Source organism: Numida meleagris, chromosome 4 (assembly GCF_002078875.1).
Source record: "Numida meleagris isolate 19003 breed g44 Domestic line chromosome 4, NumMel1.0, whole genome shotgun sequence".
NCBI classification, from domain to species: domain Eukaryota; kingdom Metazoa; phylum Chordata; class Aves; order Galliformes; family Numididae; genus Numida; species Numida meleagris.
The window spans coordinates 53,570,548-53,588,635 of record NC_034412.1 but is presented as its reverse complement, the minus strand read 5'-3'; the positions used below and the strand labels follow the sequence as shown (position 1 = coordinate 53,588,635).

Here is an 18,088-nt window from a genome sequence, read left to right as displayed (position 1 = left end):
GCCAGGTACTGGCTGCACCCTTCTCTTCTCTATGCAGCTGCAAATCAGGAGCAATCCTACAGGCATCACTGGTGGTTTAAGAGCATAGACTGGCTTGAGGAAGAATGGTGAAAGGGATTTGAATGCCTAGTGAGCACCCTGACAGCCAAGGAGGGTACAGTGCCATGCTGAGATGCCATGCTAGGGACTGAAGTAACTTAGTTACACTGATGGATTGGGACTCAGATGTATCCACATGTAAACTCTTCTACATGCTTATCTTGGATACAGAGTCTGGCCTACGAAACCAAGATGTACATCAACAATTATCAGCAGGTTTGCACAGACTGGGAAAGATCTGCACTACTGAGCTTCAGTGGAGAATAAAACGGTTCTTAAAAATATTTATTACTGACTGTCAAAGTTTGTAAATTTGATCTACATATACATGAGGAGATTTTTATTTCTCTTTTTCCAGCTGGGGTTTACCTAAGATATTCCACTGTTACCTTGCAGTGTTAATTGGGGCATATTTCAAGTTCCACCAAGAAGCACATACTGTGCACAGAGGATTTTCAGAAACCCACACTAGGACCAAGCAATGCAAATTTAGTGAACTGTTGCAGAGCATGGGTCTTTCTGCTCTTAAAGAAGTGGGAGAAGCAGCCCCCGTTACATACTTTCCCCAGCAGTATATACTGCTACAGAAAGAGTTTGTTTCCTGCAAGGACTGCAAATGAAGATGTACAGCCCCATTTTGCTGTGACACACAAGGACCCTCTGGATGCTCATGGTGTCATTCCTGTCTCACACTGACGTAAGGAAAAGGAGAATCTGGTCAACAGCAGGCAGAGCCCTTTTGCAGCTTTGCTATGGCAAAGCCCTGCAAAGTGCGAGCTGCCTTTTGCGCTGCTGCCTCCAACGCACTCACTGCTAGTGCCCTGGCTGCTGAAATGCCACTGCCACATATCTTCGTTATTGCCTCATTCCCCTGCACCTGCCAGTTTCCACTCTAAATACCACCCCTATTAGGCGCGCGGAGACAAATCTGCTTGATAGGAATTCAGGGCACATGCACCACGCTACGCTGCGGTTGTTAGGCAACAAAACACACTGCTACCACCGCCTGTGCCGCTGGGAACCGTCTGTCTTACCTTTTTCTGGAGGACACAATGGAAAATGAATATAAACATTCCCTGCAGAGAATTGAATATGGTGAAGAGATACGCCATGATGACTGTGCTTTCATTAATATACATGAGTCCAAACGCCCAGGTCAGTCCTAATAGGCAGAGTAGGGCTATCGCACCTATCACCCAGGACCTGTTAGAAGAAACAAAAAAAAAAAAAAAGAAAGAAATAGATTGGTCTTTCATCTACAAAACATGGCACACATCTGCAAACAGGCAGGGCTTTGGCCCTAGTTTTAGCAAAAAGAAAATAGCACATCAAAATGAGCTGTAGGGATTTTTGTCTTCAGTTGGATGCAGTTTACAAGTCTTCAGGCTTGAGTAAATATACAGAAATGGAAATGTTATGAGAATGGAAATTTATCATAACCAAAGCATCTTTGTAACAGCAATGATTCTGGCTCTTTTCTTTTCCTTTTGTTTAATGTAAAAGCAGTGTTTATGTATATGACACAATGTAGATGCTGTTTCTGTAAATGGCAGGAAAAAAAGAAAATAAACCAACCAAAACAATTCTGAATGTCACTTTTTTAATGCCCACTGGTTTGCTTGGGGCAGGAGCGCTAGCTGGATTAGCTTCTTTCCAGCTACCACCAAGACACTGCTGCCCTTTAGCTGGTCTCCCATACGAATGTAAGCCAGCCAAACTACAACAAGCAGGTATTTGCCAGATCAGCTCCTTGCAAGGATGCTCTCTGACACTGCTTCACGCTGCTTCATGGTGAAGGGAAATACAAACACAAGTGTATGTGCTCACACACCAAGTCTGCTCCAACAGCAAACTCCCAGCAAGCTTCTGCAAGGACAGACAGTATCCAACTCTCTTTCCACTCTGGGAAATGGTGCCTCTCTACCCCTTGGAGAGGCCAAGGACAGCCAGAGGACCTGGGGCATGGGATGGCTGCTGCATATCATTTTTCAGTTGGATTTTAGGCAGGCTGAGATGGCAGGAGAAACATTGCATGTTGCCCTGCTAAATAACAGTTAGTCATGTGCTAAATTGACTTCTCAGAGGCTGATCTTCCAATTCCAGAACAAGAGGTAGTGAGGCAAGCAGAATGGGGATAGAGTGGGGACCAGCTCCTGCTCCTAACCACCAACCTAAGTTTCCAAGTGCTGAGTTATCCTGGCTTTATGGGGATGGCTGCCGCATGGGGGAGAGAGCCAACTTCCAGCTGGGAGGCACAGCAAGCAGCAAGCAGCACTGTGAGCATCCCTTTGACCTTTTCCTCATGAACTTGATTTTTTCCTCTCTTCTCTAGAAACAAGCAGGTACTACATCATAAAAATGAATGTAATGGTACCCACCAGGGATGCCCACTTTGGCACCCCTTCCTCACCATTAACCCTTCAGTTCTCCAAAGCAGATAAGCCTGCAGCCAGCCAATACCCCTGCTTCCTTGACTGCCTGAAGCAGCCCTAGCTGCTACCAAAGGGCTCATGAGACAACCTGCCTACGTTTTCTCTCACTGGGATGCTCCAGCCTCGTAGAAATATGATCGGGGTTTGGGACTATTTGGGTTGCTCTCTGCTAGGCAGAGGCATGAGGCAGGGGAGAGAAAGATGAAGCAGCAGCAGCTCAGGGGAAAAGAAGCTCAGTGCAAGGCAGGCTGATAGTCTCCCCTGTTGAGACTCCACAGCAGCTGCAGCTCTGAATCCTCTTGCTTTTAGCAGGGCTTGTTGCAAACAGAAGCATACTGCTGTTCTATTAATGTTTACTGTTGTTTTTCTTTAGGTATTAGAACGAAAATACAGCACTATTTCTTCCACTGGAGTTTATAAAATATGTATTGCCTGAGCACATGGCCAGAAGAGCTCCCCAAGGTAACTGCTTACTTAGGCAGTTCTTTAAAAATCACTATTATGTATCTATCAGACCAGAACAGCTCCTTTGAAGCATTTCCAGCCAATCCTGCTAATAAATATTTAGCATGATGCAAATTGAAAACGCATTCTCAAAATCCTTCGGAAAGGTAGACACTAGATAACATTTATGGCATTTGCCACTTGGTATATTTTTCTCCCTGAGATTCCACCATCAGTGAGAGCGCATTATAAGCTTAATTGTATGCCAATTTTAAAAATACAAACCTTTTTATGTTCTTAATTAAAGAAAAAAACACCAAAAACAAATGAAGCGGAAAATACTGTTGTTTTTTTTTTCCTCCCCCTTTTCTTTCTCACCATGATTAAAAGGTTCCGACATTTACAAAGTCTTTTAAAAATGATCCACAGGATATCAGGAAACTATTTTGCTCTGCACTACAGCCAACTCTTGAACTCGATTAGAGAGCCTTTGGCTGCAGATGTGTGAAACAATTATTGAGCAAAGAGAGTGGAAATATGCTACCTTCCGAGATGGAAAGGAATCTTTGGGTTAGAAGGCCCTCAACAGTGCGAATTGTATGAGATACAGGTTGTGCTTCAGAAAACAGACTTAACAGGGCATGGAGATTACTTTGAATGGCTTCATCCCGCACTCACAGAAAAAAGAATCAAGAAATTATGAAAGAGAATATGGGAATGATGCTGCAGGAATGAACACAAAGGACTCTTCACCAGAAGAACAAACTGAAAGTCTACTGCAAAGTTGGTCAGCTTTTATTTCGTGCTACTGTACTTTGCTTTTTCGTTGCAGGAGAGAAAGCACGGATGCCCTAAGGCATGTAATTTCTAAGCATTTTTGGCTTGCTTTGCAGGGCTTTTTTTTTTTGGTGTGGCTTGTTTGCGGTTTTTGTTTTTCCCTTTCTTTGTACAGACTTGCTGTTGGTTTTCCACAATTTCTCTTTTCCATAGTGCAATTTTGTAACACTAAAGAAACAAACATATAGTGTTTTGGTATAATTGAAAATTAGAGACAATTGGGTACTCCACTGTGGAAGGAGATCATCCGCTGAATACAGATTAGTTTGCACTGCACCCATCAACCAAAATGGGAATCGTGTGGGTTACCACTCATGTACTTTTCTGAAAATTTTCTTCTGTATTCACATTACCACAAAGCACTCTCAGTGCTGAAGCACAGTGGACCGGAAGGTTGCTGTTGGTATAACAAGTCTGTATTAAACACGATTACTTGAGAATGTTCTCTTGAATTCAAGTAACTCCCAATCAAAGAATATGCAGCCAATATAGTGGCAATCGGTTGGCAATACATATGCAGCACATTTACTCTGCACGTTAGCTGTATGCCTGGCCATTTTTCTGCACAGTTTGCTCTTCTGCCTCAAATGCGAATGACAGAAGCTTTAATGATTTTTCAATATTGATCTGACAGCTGGTTCATGGGACCACACTGATAAATGAAATTTATCAGCCATTCAGGTCATTCTTACTTGATGAAGGGTCTGTTATCCTCATAGCTAAAGAATGCGTAGACATAAAGACAAGAACACCAACATTAGAAATATAATGACATATAGAGAATATAGCTTGCTGCTCATCCCCCCTCCCTTCTCCCATCAGCTACCACCAAAACAAAAGCAAAGAGCATAAGGTTTCATCAGGTATGCTTGGTACACGTGAGCCAGTCTGGCTCGCTGCCCTGGTGACCGAGGATGGCTTCACACATGGAAGCGAGCATGACCAGCTACGAGTGCAGCCACCCCTCCTTGAGTTGGCTCTGACACTGATCATGCAACTGTCAGTTGACTTTGAAATCTCTTTTAAAAAGCCTGGCTCTCCCTGGAGAAGAGTATACCTTTGAAATTCCAGCATAGCTACACGCAAAGCTTGCACACATTCTGAAGATAAAATCTTACTGCACCTCCAGAGCTCTCCACCTGATGTGTTGTAGTGTGTTACTGGAACCTCCTTACCGCTCTTTTTCATAAGTGTAACTCCCAACACGCTAGCCAGACCGCAGCGTTATCTTCCTTGTGAGAGAATGTCTTTAAGGTCTGCCAGTCCCAGCCTCAACCTGGCATGGTCACCCACGGTTTTTGGGACAGGAAAGGAAACATCATTTTATGGGCTGATCCAGCCACTCTTGTAACACTTGCCCTTACCTCATGCTGAGCAGTGAGATACAAGTAGACGGGCAGTACTTTTGTAGACTAAAAAAAGCATTACGTAGGCTGTAAGGAGATCGTAAGCAGCTTTCAGAGCTTCATGCATTAGCATGTGAGCAGACTGTTTTGCTGAAGTTGGCACCTAAATCCACATCTGGCCTCAACAGTGCCCATCTGCAATGGCAGGCCATACCATGGGGACAAGGTGGCTGTCCCAGTGTCACTGACAGGTAAACAGCTCTATTCCAGCTTGAGCTGTAGCATCCTGGGCCTGAACATGCTTCTAGCCTTGTCAGTCACTGACGGCTCCCCCAGCTCTGATGCAGCATCTAGCCACCCCCTTCAGCTTCCTGGGCTGCTGTCCCTGCAGGGCTTCCCTCCTGTTATTGGCTGTCACTCTGAAAGCTGATCACCTTACATCTTGTGTCACATCTGCCAGCTCTGAAAGGATATCCAAGCTACCCCACAGCAATACATGCCATTTCAATGTGTGGCAACCAAGATTATGGTCCTGCAGAGGACAACGAGGCACAGTTCGCAGCATGGGGTGGCAGCTCCGCATTAGCTGCAACACTGGGGTCTCCATCCCATCCTAGCTAGTTGTATGATGCTGTTCAAATCCCTCTGGTTTTTATGGTAAAGATTTTACTATTGAAATGTTGCTGGTGATAGCTTCTAAGAACAGAGAATTAGGGATTTTTTTGGCCCTGTTTTTGCTGTCTAGAGCCTCACAAAGTCTCTTCAGCGAACTGCAATAGCTTTTCTTCAAGGCAACTGAAGACTGTTTTATCTTTGTACAAAGGAGAAACGTGAAATTGGTAAACTTGGGTTGCTTTTTAGCTTGAGGATAATGCTTCAAAGTGGCTCTGAGGAGGACTGTCAAAAACATCCAAGCAGTTTGCACCCCATTTCCAACCCATTTGGATGTGGTTGTGCCTAGAAAACTGCCCAAAGCAAGCGGGTGCTTGAAGAAGTGAGATTTTCTAACACCCAACTCCCAAGCACTTCAAATCTCTACATGTACGGCCTGTAGGACTTAGTCTCTTACATCGCTCATGAAATACACATCTTTTCTTTCCATTTTACCAACTCAAGTGTTGTAAGAAGCTTAACTCTTGTGTTAGTAACAATTCAAGTCTGACAAAAATTACTCCAGAGTGTTTTTTTCCAGGTAAAGTCTGTGAAATCTATCAGTCCTGCATTAATACTGTGTCATTATCTGCAGTACATAAAAAACATCACTTAGACAAGAAAAAAGCCTTCGAACAGTCTTAGCTCAGGGGAAAATGTAGCTGCTAACTGAAAAACTGAGATTATATTTACAAACAGCGCAAGTAAATAATAGTTGAAGCATAAATCCTTGGAAAACCTAGGCTAATGCAGCCTGAGAGGCTAGAGCTAAAATGGGTTCTCCAGAACTGATTTGGATAAATTCTTCCCAATTCCTGGAAGTAGCCAAGGGATTCAGCCCATTTAATTTTAACAAAGCAGCTCTGATTCCTGGAAACTGGAACCCAAAAAAAGTGATTTGTCTCACGTAAGAATGGGTATTTAAGGCAGGTGAGCCTTTGTCACTCCCTGAAGAAACGCATTTCTCTAATAATTATGGAGGAAATTGGAAGGATTGGTTAGGCGAGGACTTCACTTTCAAATGCTCGAAATTAAAAAGCTGATCTTTAGTGACTGTATTATTTCTATAACCCTAAAAATCTTACTTTACCCCCCTTAGGTTTCTTTCCAAACTAGATGATGGATAGTGGATGGTCTACCAAATCATATAAATACTGAATCCATTTTCTAATCTTAAAAAAGCCCTGACTTCACCTTGGGGAAAAGACTTCTTAGAGTTAATTACACATCATGTAAAATTCTTTCAAAATCTTATTTAAGTTAGATGTCGTTCAATTTCCCAAAGTACTTTCTGCATTAATTATGAGAAAGGATTGTTTGTATTACCTTCTATCTTCTATTTTTTTTAAAGTTGCTTAGATTATCTACTTATATCCTTGTTTAGACGCTTAAAGAATTTCATAACTAATGCATCCTAAGCTGCTTTCAACATACTGAAAAGACAGAAGCCTGGAAATCTGTTTCACACTGCCTATCTTTAAAAACTCAGCATGTACCTTTTTGACACAAGGTGACCGAATTGCCAGAATATGTACAAGGGCACAGACAATCTGTGCATTATATATTACACTGCGAGCCACTTCCATGTACGTAAATTAGCATTGTCCTGGTTTATCAAGGCCTTCGTTTTTTTGCAGCAGCAGCAGGAACAGTAAGGCAAGAATTTACCCTTACACACATTCATCTTAAAATGCTTCTGAATCAACAATGACTATTATCAGAAAGCAGCTATCCAGCTCTCGCTTAACAAGAACAATGTATGTTCTTATTTTCAAAAGAGCTTTTTTAAATTTAACAAAGAATAGACTTTGAACCACGTTTAGAGTAAAACAACACATTTAATAAAGACCTATGTAACTATTCAACTTCACATGCTATCATTTTACTCAATCCTTTATGGTTTAACTAACTCTAGTCTATCACTCTTTTGAGAAGTTGAAGTATTTCCCCATAACTCTGTTATCAGGAAAAGGCTTGAATGGAGTAAGCATGTGAACTCAGAGCCCAGGCCACAAAATACATGCTTTGGCTAGAGAGCAAAAAATGCCAAAGTAAGGGCATGGTGAACAGGACCTTTAGTAGCTGTTATGAGTGATGAAACTCAAATAAAAATAGATGGATGATGTGCACCACCTAACGCATTCAGAAATGCCCACAGAATTCATTTAAGTATGGCACAAATAAAGTACAGAGACAGATGTTTCCTGAAGGCAAGCACCAGCGTGACACAAAATAAAGCATACTATTGTCTCCCCTCTGTCTGCCAATATGAGGCAATAGGGATGTTTGTTTTCTTTGCCTTTTTTTATTTTAAATTTCAAGGATTAGAAAAAATTGATTTATCGAACTCCTGAAAATCTACAGGAAGTAGCTGGAAAGTTCAGAACTCCCCTCATAAAGCAAACGGGTTCACTGCTAATTAGTGAAGGAGCGTCTTCATGTGGAGAAAAATCAATAGCAAGCAGTAGAAGAGTGCTTAAAGGATTTGTCTTCACATTTTGTGACAAAGTTACCACAGAAGTGGCACGAAGCCAAATCTTTTCCTAATCACCTTCCTTACGCCACTGATGCTCAGCACAACAACATTCAGGCAGTAATTCCCAGGTCTTGTCTTCCAGCTGCTTCGCTTTGACGGCAGGTCTCCATTTCCCCCCAGCCCATCGGTGCTCATTTGTGGGGTCTTGTTTTGAAGGCTGCCTGGCTTGGCCACGTGCAAAGGGCTGTGTGCCTTTCAGCTTCCTCTGCAGAAGAAACCCCTGGCTTCACACCCTCTCTCAGCCCTGCGTGATGCCCCAGCCCATCAGGCGGAGTGGCCTATGTCTGACTTTGCTCATCAAAGCCAGAAGTATCATCCTTTTCCCTCTCAACTTGCCCAGGGAAGTCATGGCCCACTTTCTGAGATTTGCTCTTAATTATTGCAATTGGAAAGAGCAATTCTGTTGAGCTCATCTAATTTTCTCTAAGTAATTAATTACCCTCTGAATTGCTTACCCTGTTTATTTCCTTCCTCCTAACTTTGCAGAGGTATGCCATGATTATTCAAAACACTCTAATGTGTAACCACATATCTGATTGTTTCCACACGACACAGATTCTGCAAAGTCTGTAGACACGTTTGTACTTCACAGTCAGCACTGGCAGGGCTTGCTGACAAAATACTTAAAATGTATGGCCTTTTAAAACAATAATCATGATTTATGGGTTCACAGAAAGACCCGAGGTATTTAATATCTTCCAGAACACTCTCTCAAATCAATAATCACTGATGGATTTTTTTTTCTCAAATTCTTAAAGGACGACATCTGTCAGTGGAAAGATTAGTGCTTTACAATCACCATCCGACATTAACACAGCCATCACAAAAGCCATAGATAAAGAGGCAAAACCCAATGTCAAAACAGTCAGGTATTAACCAAACAGTGCTGCAAAAAACTCAAAGAGCACTGGAGAGCAACAAACAGAATCTGACGCTGCAATCAACATCAGTGGGCAAGAAAAGCAAGAAGATAGAAGTGCAATCTCTGATGTTTTTACCGCACAAGCAGGGTTTCTGTCCCTGGGGTGCTCACAAACCCTGCACCCTGACAAAATACAAATGTGCTATATCTTCTTGTGGCAGGAAGCTTCTAAGTACTTCATTCTGTGCAATCTGCAGCAACTCCAAGTGGTTCTGCTGGGTTTGCTTTAGGCTGCCTGCTCAAAGTTTGCTCATGCAGAGATGCAGATGAACGTTACATAGAAGCAGCACTGAGCTAACCAAGGGGACTGTGAAGCACGGCGCTTTCTGGACAAGGTCCAGGAAGTCGTGAAGACAACCTCTGGGCTGATGAAGGCATCATACTAATGGACTGCAGCTCTCAAAGCCATATGGGACACAAAGATCACAGCCTGAGCTCCTAAACTGTGTGTGGAGGGAGGCTTTCCAAGGGAGAGAAAAAGCTATGCCTCATTTTCAGAGGTATCCAGATCGTTTGGCCATACTTAGAAAAAAAAATCTGGTCAAGTCTTGCAGTGACAGAGAATGCAGTGCTTGTGTTTATTAGACCTAAGCAGTGGCTCAGGAGCTGCTTATTCCCTAGTATCAGGTTTTTCTTTCCTGGACTGGGAATAAAGAGATTCCTCTCTGAAAGGCATCTCTGGTTTTGCTGTGTTCTCAGTCTAATGCCCTCAGAAGTTAAAGAAGTCCAAAACTACAGCATGCAGCACAGCTGGCTGGGAAGTAAGAGTTTTCAATGCACTATTCTTAGTAGCCCACTCAGGTTGTCTTGCTACTTTGTCAGTTGGGCCATACGAAAATTTCAACAGAAAGCCTGTTCTTTACAGGCACTGCTATTTTATTTAACACTGAGTAATAGGTAGTGCACCAGTCAGGATTTCAGGTCATGTTTAACAGAGCCTCACTGTGGATCCTGTAACCATTTGCACTCACTAGCTTGTGTTTCAAACTCTCCGTACCTTTCTACCACTCAAGCCAACATACGCACTCCATCAAACCTGCAAAGAGCTCAGTGTGGGTGCATATCAGCCCCTCTCCCTGCTTACTGCCTAAGCTGCTGCTCTGCAGAAGGAAGGGATCCCATCCCACTAGGTAACACAGACCCTCAGCTCTTACTGCAGTGGCAACTGAGGATGCTGAAGGTAGAGAACTGGGCCTTCTGCATCCACTGTCATACCCAGGTGCTGGGCTGGGCTGGGCAGGATCCCGAGGGCTGGACCCCTACATCATGCTGCATCCTCTCTGTGTGCTCCTAGGCAGCTGCAAAACCAAAAGTAATGAAGGATTAAAGTGCTTCTGCTCTGCAAGTTCAGTCCCCCATGTGAATCTAATGCGATTAGATTCCAGACCCTTCAGCATCACAAACTATTTCCAAGTTGTAGTGCCTGAAAATTGAAGATCCAGAAACCAGCAAATGAGTTGACCAAATCTCGATACAAATATATGAAATAATCCTTGCTGTCTCTCTGCATTCACTTGTTTTTAAAAGGTCTAAAAGCACAAAAGAACATTCTTACAGCAAAATGATACCCACTGCAAATTATTTGTCTGTATCAGTAAAGTGAGCACTTCCTACTGCAGGAGAAGGCATCTTGCATTTTCAAAACCTAACTCGTTCCTCACTGCACCAAACCCAGGATGTTTACTTTTTCTGCATTTCAATCAGCTGAGTAAATAAAACGAGATTGGTAACACTCTGTTCCTGCCAGCACAATACTGCTGTGTTAAATCAAGGATTTCATTTAAACAGTTCTGTAGATGATTTTTCGAAGTACTATTTAACCTTTATTTTAAATTTCATACCTAACTCCTCATGAGGAGTTTTTTATGACTTAAGAAAGCCCACAGGACTTAAGAAACAAGCTAATCTGGGGGATGGAATTAGTCATGTCTCTTTAAATAAAATACATATGTTGAGAAGCAAGAAAATGAGCAGATAATCACTTACACCCATACAACATATGGGGAGAGCAGGAGATGGAAATGTTTGCGAAGCTGAGAAGGAGGCACATTTTGAAACAGGGGCTTCTCATCTTCGTGCCTGATGCTGTAGTACACCTGACCCTACTTCCTAGCATGACAAACTTCGTCTACAGCATGTAATTTCCCTTGCCTCTCTCTGCCTGGGCCAGACTCCCTGAAAAAGCCCAAATTTGGCTCTGTGAAATTTTATATAGCAATAATAAATGTTGAGTTTTTGCATTTGGCTCCTGCTTTTTGCTTTTAGATCGCACATTCTCAGGTTTGTTTCTGAAAGCCTGTGAGCAAGAGACTCCTATGGAAAAGAAAAAGAAAGAGGAGTATGGTGTGAGTCTTGTTTAATTTGGGAGCTGAGTCTCGAAGAAATAAAAAAAGAAAGGTTTACCAATGCAAGGCTTGCCGTAAACTCCAAGTGGTGGTGAGAGTGAAGTTCTTCATTGCCATTATCTCTCCCTATAGCTCTGTGCTCTGAAAATCAGGCCTGAATTTGATGCAAAGGGGTGCCCTTTGGGAGGCCAGATGCCTGCTTTAGACACATCGCAATGCCTGCAAGACGCACTGGTGTCTTGCTCTCTGAACAAGCATCGTCCGCTAGGACACTGTTGCAGGTTAACTTGCTTCCCTGTGCTTGTGGACACAGACAAATGGTATTTCCCCTCTTCCAGCACCTCCCCTCTTGAGCTTGGGTTTCAGTGATGGAGCCTATGACAGCCCCCAGGACTACTGGCTGTATTTCTTTGAGGGAAAATTATCAGATGAGAAATGTGGCTATTCACTGTGGAATAAACCCAAGTGAGAGAAAATAATTACTGAAGTCAGCTGAGACAAATCGGCTTTCTTCAATTCAAAAACTGAGGAGAACATATACTTTTTTATTTATCCATTAAATCAGCACCGTATGCCTCAAGCCTCAGCCCATGCGAAGCTCCTGTGGCAGCCAGTGAGCCCAGGGGGGCTCATTTTGGTCATCTGGGGACTAGGGAGTAGAATTGATTTCTGAAGTGCAGCACATTTCTGCATCATCCACGTTAATGGGATTTCAGCATGTGTTCCTGTGAATCCAGCCACAGTACCAAAAAACATTCCTTCCTGCGTGTTCAGAATAAAAATGTTTTGAAGGGAATTTCACGTTTTTGCTGAAGTACATATCCTCTTGTTGAAGAAGAAGGGATGGGAGCATGTTATACAAGAATGAAGAAAGCTGCAATAAAACCACAGTGATTAATGCCAGTATTAAACCACTGCAAGGTGCCCCTAATTAATACTGCCTCCTTAGAAACAAAAGGAGCTCCCAGCAAAGAGCCTGCGTATGCCTGTCTGAAAGAAAGAAAACTGAATTTCTTGGATGACTTTTGCAGACATTTCAATTGCTCTGGACGAGCCTTTCCAACAAACCCAGGACTTCGGCCTGACACACTTCTTTTTAAAAGGGTCCCCAGGAGCTGTGCTTTCCAAAGAGCACCCAGGCGGCCTTGGCATAAGCCAAGGTATGCTCTAGCTAAAGCGATAACGCACCTACATGAGACAAAAGAGGAGCGAGCTGACAGAGCCCTCCACTGCCTGCCTTCTTAGTGGGTTTGTAGCTTAGCAGCTAAAGCCTCCATGTCACTCTTCCGAAGTAAATAAAATCAAATCACCCTGCCACATACTGCAGTGCAGAATAATGTCAGGAAGGCTGGTGCAGCTGCAGGAGACACCAAATCTCAGCGCAGCAAGGTGGATCATACAGCAATGAGAGGACAGCAGATTTCAGTAGATCTGATGAAGACCACGGCTGGATACCATCAGTACAGCCCCGTTTCTTGTTCCTTTACTAACACCCCGATGTCTCTAATGGGGAGCATTTAAATGGCTGCAGAATGAGGCTGCCACCTAAGTGCAGTGTACTGTCACACAACACAAAGGCATTTTGGGAGGGGGTTCATCTGAAATCCTGCATTTTGCAAGAGAATAAGAGTTAAGCACTAGGAAACATCTGGATGGTTTGTCATGCTGCAGCATCTGGCAAAGGTCGGATGAAAGCCTGATGTGTGGTGACCCTGTCCAGCAAGCAGCCAGTCCACATGCCTGACCACCGGGGAAGGGTTTGATGGATGGAAAACTTCAGAACTGTGCTGGACTAACCGACATATAGATGCATTCTCCTTTGTCACATAAGACTTCTTACAGGAATGTGAATATAAAAAAGATGCAGAGTACTCCTGTCTCCGACAGTGTGAGACATTTCACACATCTAACATCCACCCGGCATGATAGAAAAGTATGAATCAGAGGCTCAGAGCTGCTCAACTCCAGAAATCCTTCTACACAGCAGCAACCTCCGGTAAAACAGCCTCACAGCTGCTCTGAAGTATTCCAGCTGGTGTCATGTCTTCGTAAGGAGCCATCTGCTAGCAAAAGTGCATCAATACCATACCAATATGCCAACAGTCTCCACCTCACAGGTTAGAGATGCAAGTGGCATAGCATTTGCCATCCAGGAGCTGGCATGATCTCTGGCTTAGAAGAACCATGTTTCTTCAGCAGCATGCTTTCCCAGTACGTTCAGAAGAACTGCAGCAATTAATCCTTCAAAACAAAGCCATGCTGGATCCATTTGTTGACAGTGGATTAGTTTGTGCTCATGAGCAACCTCATGCACTGTTCCAGCAGAGTCCTAGTTACTCTCTCAGATGGGCCATAAGTGAGATACAAACAATGCTGAAAGAGCTACCGAAGACAAAATGATCCTTCCTGCCACATAGCTCAGCTCACCTGTCTCTGCTGACAAGCCACGAAGAGATGAGAGAGCTATGGCCACACTGGGCCAACTTGACATCAGTGCACGGGCTGAAGGAAGAAGCTCCCAGCATAGAAATGGCCACTGGAAAAGGCAAGGAGGAAAAACGCCCTCCCACCCAGCAATTGGGCAGGCAGGGTCAAATGCTACACACATCATCTGTGCATGCAGAATTTTGGCATCTTTATCTGCACTGCTTCAGACTGAAGTGATCTTTAAAAGGCAGTAGAGATCCTCACCCAGGGCAAGTTCTTAACATTTCTGTTTAAATGTATTGAAGAGAGAAATCAAACTCATCTTTTTCAAAAGATCCTGTTGACAGTACCTGTCGCTAAATGGCAGCTATTCTGCCCTCCTGTTGTCAGCAGCTGGCACGGAAACTCTTGCAGCTCTGAACAGCATATACCGACATACACAAGCTCACATCTTTTCCTCACCATGTAGAACTGTTTGATATGGAAATATAAGCCAAAGGAAGCCACTCCCTCAGAAAGTCCAACCCCACTGTGAGAAATAGCAGGACTAGAGCACAAACCTCACTCTTTCAGTGGGTGCAGCCCACCGAACTGGCTCAGCACCAACGTGCCACACAGGGAGGATGCTCTCAGCATGAAAAAGGACCCACATGCCAGCTGCAGTTACTCAATGGATTTGTCCTTCTCCAAAGTGCTGGGCTAAGTTGGAAAAGATAATGTGGGTAAAAAGTAAAACAGCTATTTACTCTTTGAATCTCTCACTGTGTAACTCTTGGGTACCCAGTGCTCCACTGAAGGAATGTCAGATTCTCCCATGCTGGCACAATAATACAGAGATTGTTCCTGAAGGTTAGGGAAGTTTATTTTTACAACTTTGCTCAGTGCCTACAAATCTTTCAGCCTCACAGCATCTGGTTCAGGCACTGCCCTTTGAATGGCTTTTCTGTTGGTTCAGTAATTAAAGGTATCCCAGGTGACACCTGATCCCTTATCAAGTTCATTAATTTAAGTGGAGTTATTTGGCTCTCTATTTTCTATACTTCATAATGTATTTCTAACCTTTAAAGTGACATAGGCAAGCACCAGATTGCAGGAGCACTTATTAACAGCCTATTAAAATATTTTATGGCCTTTATTTTTACGTTGCCATAGGGAATCAAGTATTTTGCTGTTGTTGAACTGGCTCAGGATTTATGTGGCAACAGCTTCACCACAGCCTAACGCAGAACAGCGCTAGGAAATGAACTGGGAGAACAAACTCCCATTCAGCTCCTCATGTGCCATAAAGATGTCAAATGCAGATCACAGCAAGGGGCCCTCCAATCCAGCTCTTTGGTTTTGTTTGTTATTTAAATATAAGCTGACAAGAGAAGATCCAGTGCACTGGAGCCATGCTGAGAGCCACCAAAGGCAACATGCTTGTAGAGAAACTTATCTAGGTGCCTTTTTTTACCAACCCTGTAAACCCACAGAGGTAAGCTCAGAAAGGATTTCTGTGGTCACCTCTAAAACAACATGGTCTGTTGCTTTTTATTCTAGAGCTGCTGTACCACATCCACATTTAGCAACAGCGTTACCACAGAATTAGGAAGACCGTGATCTTACCTAGAAGACTGTGATCCCACCTAAAGGAATTCTGGAGATGGTGAGTCCCTTGTAACCCTGGGAAAGCTTTCATAAAGTGAATTTTCCCCTCTGTTAAAACTCAAGTATATCTGATATTGAGACAACACGTGCCTTTGATTTAGAAACTTAACTCTTTCCTGCTTAGGTATTCACAAATTGCAACTCAAATCACTTCTGAAAATCTTGTTTTGACAAACTTAGTGGGGCGAGCCTCAGGATCCTCCTGAGTTTACATAATGTTTCTCTCTTCTTTTTTTAAACATAAAAAGTTATTTGTAATGAAGAAACATATTTGGAAGGGTATCAGCAACATACTTAGAGTATTTTAATTGCTTGTGTTTTCGAAATGTTTTAATGAAGTCAAATCACGAATAGACACTCCTCTGCCAAAGAACCCATAAAATATTTTACAATGACATGATAATTGACATAACTGGTTGTATAAATTCCTGGCATTTTAAACAAAGATACTACAGATTAGCACAAGCAAGAATATTCAGTAGGCAATTATTATCTCTGCTTTAATTATAAAGGCTTTGGAGGGTTTCTTTTGCTGTTTCGTTTTTTTCCAATTTTTAATTTAAATGTCATTCTGAAAGGCCTTCTAGACAGATTTTGTGTGGGTAACCTCAGAAAGACCGTCTCAGCAAGCAATTCCATATCACTAATGCATGACAAGTAGTCAGTCATATTGCAAGTTGCTAGTGCTATTAAATGTACCATTCCTTTAACTCCTCGCCCAAGACTGTATGAAACGAATGAAAGACTACCATGCTGAGATTGGTCCCGGACATCCAGGAGGGACTGCTTCTCCAATTTCATCTTACAGCTGAACGATGGCAGGAGAAACAGTGACACACCACAGAGCAGCCTGCCCCCAACCCAGGCAAGGACAAATACGGCAGACGAACACTGCAGGTCCCACAGCTCACAAAATCACAGGCTCACTCAGCTGTGCCTGCATGCTTGCGAGGTTGAGCCTAAGAAACAAAAACTTCACCCTGAAGACCAGTGACAAGGCATGCCAGAGGCACTGAAAGTTTTGATTTCTGGGGAAGTTTTCAAAGAGGGACTGACCTACTTTACATTGAAGGGACATCTGCAATTGCTGCACAACGTTAACAACAATAACCTCACTGAGAACCATCTTGCAACGGTACCATTCAGTCATTCCTAACAAGCTCGCCTCTTCTCCAGCTCCTGCCACAGAAGAGAAGGGATACCAGCTTCCAGTGGTGTCACACAATGCTGTGCTTTCTTGGGCGTGCAGTAAAGCACTGACACCAACAATTTTCCCCTGAAGTACATTAGATTGTTTTATTAATTAGTAGCCTCCCCATCTTATCACACAGTGCACCTGAAATCCCACTTGTATTTCTGAATCAAGTAATTAAAGGCAGAGGTACTTGAATAAACAAGCAGTGACAGAGACTAATATTCCATCAATATAATGAGGCAGCTTACGAGACAGTGAGATGCCCTGGCTCAGACATTATCTAAGTCCAAGGGCAAAGCACGCCTTGGATGGCGAGTGTGTCCTCTGCTACAGGCACCCCCAGGTAAACCCCAGTAACTTGGCTGAAACTAATCAGATTCCGGGGAGAATTTAGGTCATTAAATCTGTCAGTGGCCAAAATAAACAGAAAAGAAGAAAGGCTGCCGCACTCAGAGCATGGAGAAATAGCAATGATCAACAGTTTCAACACCTTCCCTGTAGAGATGGCAATAATTACCTGGTAATTATCGGGTGCAATTTCCTCTTATGTAAAGGGACTAGGTTACCTGCTTCAAGGATAGCAAATGTAACTTTGCTTCCTTCATGCAAAATTGAATGGAAAATGCCACCACAGGCACTGACTGAACACTAACACGAGCTGAATCGCTTTAAAGACAGTCTTTCAACAACAGCCACTTGTTGGTATCCATTAGAAACCGCTCCACAGTGCTGTAATCCAGTACCTTATTATCACTGCTGTCAGCAGAGTTGGTTCCCTTGCATGCCATCATAGAGGAACAGGGGCATAAACAACACAGGAAGAAAGAAGCAGAGAGAAATAAAAAAAAACACAGCCACTTACTTGATATTGTCAAGACATCCAGATTCAGGTTTCAGTATGGCAGTATGATGAAACATTTTATAGAGAGCAATCCCAAGGAAGATTACATTAAGCTGCAAAAAGAGGGAGGAAAAAAAAGGTAACATGACATGGCAGAATGTGATAGGGAGAAATCAGTCTCTTCTCTGTAACAGTCTCGGTCTCTATAACAGATGAGTTGCTCTAGAAAATTAGCTCACTACAGTTTTATACAGACTGAGTAACAGAAAATTACTAAGTATTTTATTAGGTGAGCCGTCCTGCAGGCTGCGGAGCAGGGATGCCACAGCATTACAAAGCTGTGGAGCAGTGTATGTTACTGATATA

At 43.1% G+C, this 18,088-nt stretch overlaps 1 protein-coding gene and 1 long non-coding RNA gene across 18 annotated transcripts in view; one reads left to right on the top strand and one right to left on the bottom strand.

Annotated features, from left to right (window-relative positions):
- Nucleotides 1–18,088, bottom strand: part of ADGRL3 (adhesion G protein-coupled receptor L3) — a 490,362-nt gene that overhangs the window by 34,353 nt on the left and 437,921 nt on the right. For all 17 annotated transcript variants that reach the window (XM_021393480.1, XM_021393481.1, XM_021393496.1 and 14 more), the window contains 2 exons: nucleotides 17,744–17,835; nucleotides 1,134–1,302 (listed from right to left, as the gene is read on the bottom strand). In XM_021393480.1, coding sequence (XP_021249155.1) covers nucleotides 1,134–1,302; nucleotides 17,744–17,835 — 261 coding nt within the window. The remainder of the gene's footprint in view (nucleotides 1–1,133; nucleotides 1,303–17,743; nucleotides 17,836–18,088) is intronic.
- LOC110397333 lies at nucleotides 15,038–17,726 on the top strand. The gene is made up of 3 exons (XR_002437708.1): nucleotides 15,038–15,478; nucleotides 15,579–15,684; nucleotides 16,410–17,726. It is a non-coding gene; the product is annotated as an uncharacterized LOC110397333 (long non-coding RNA).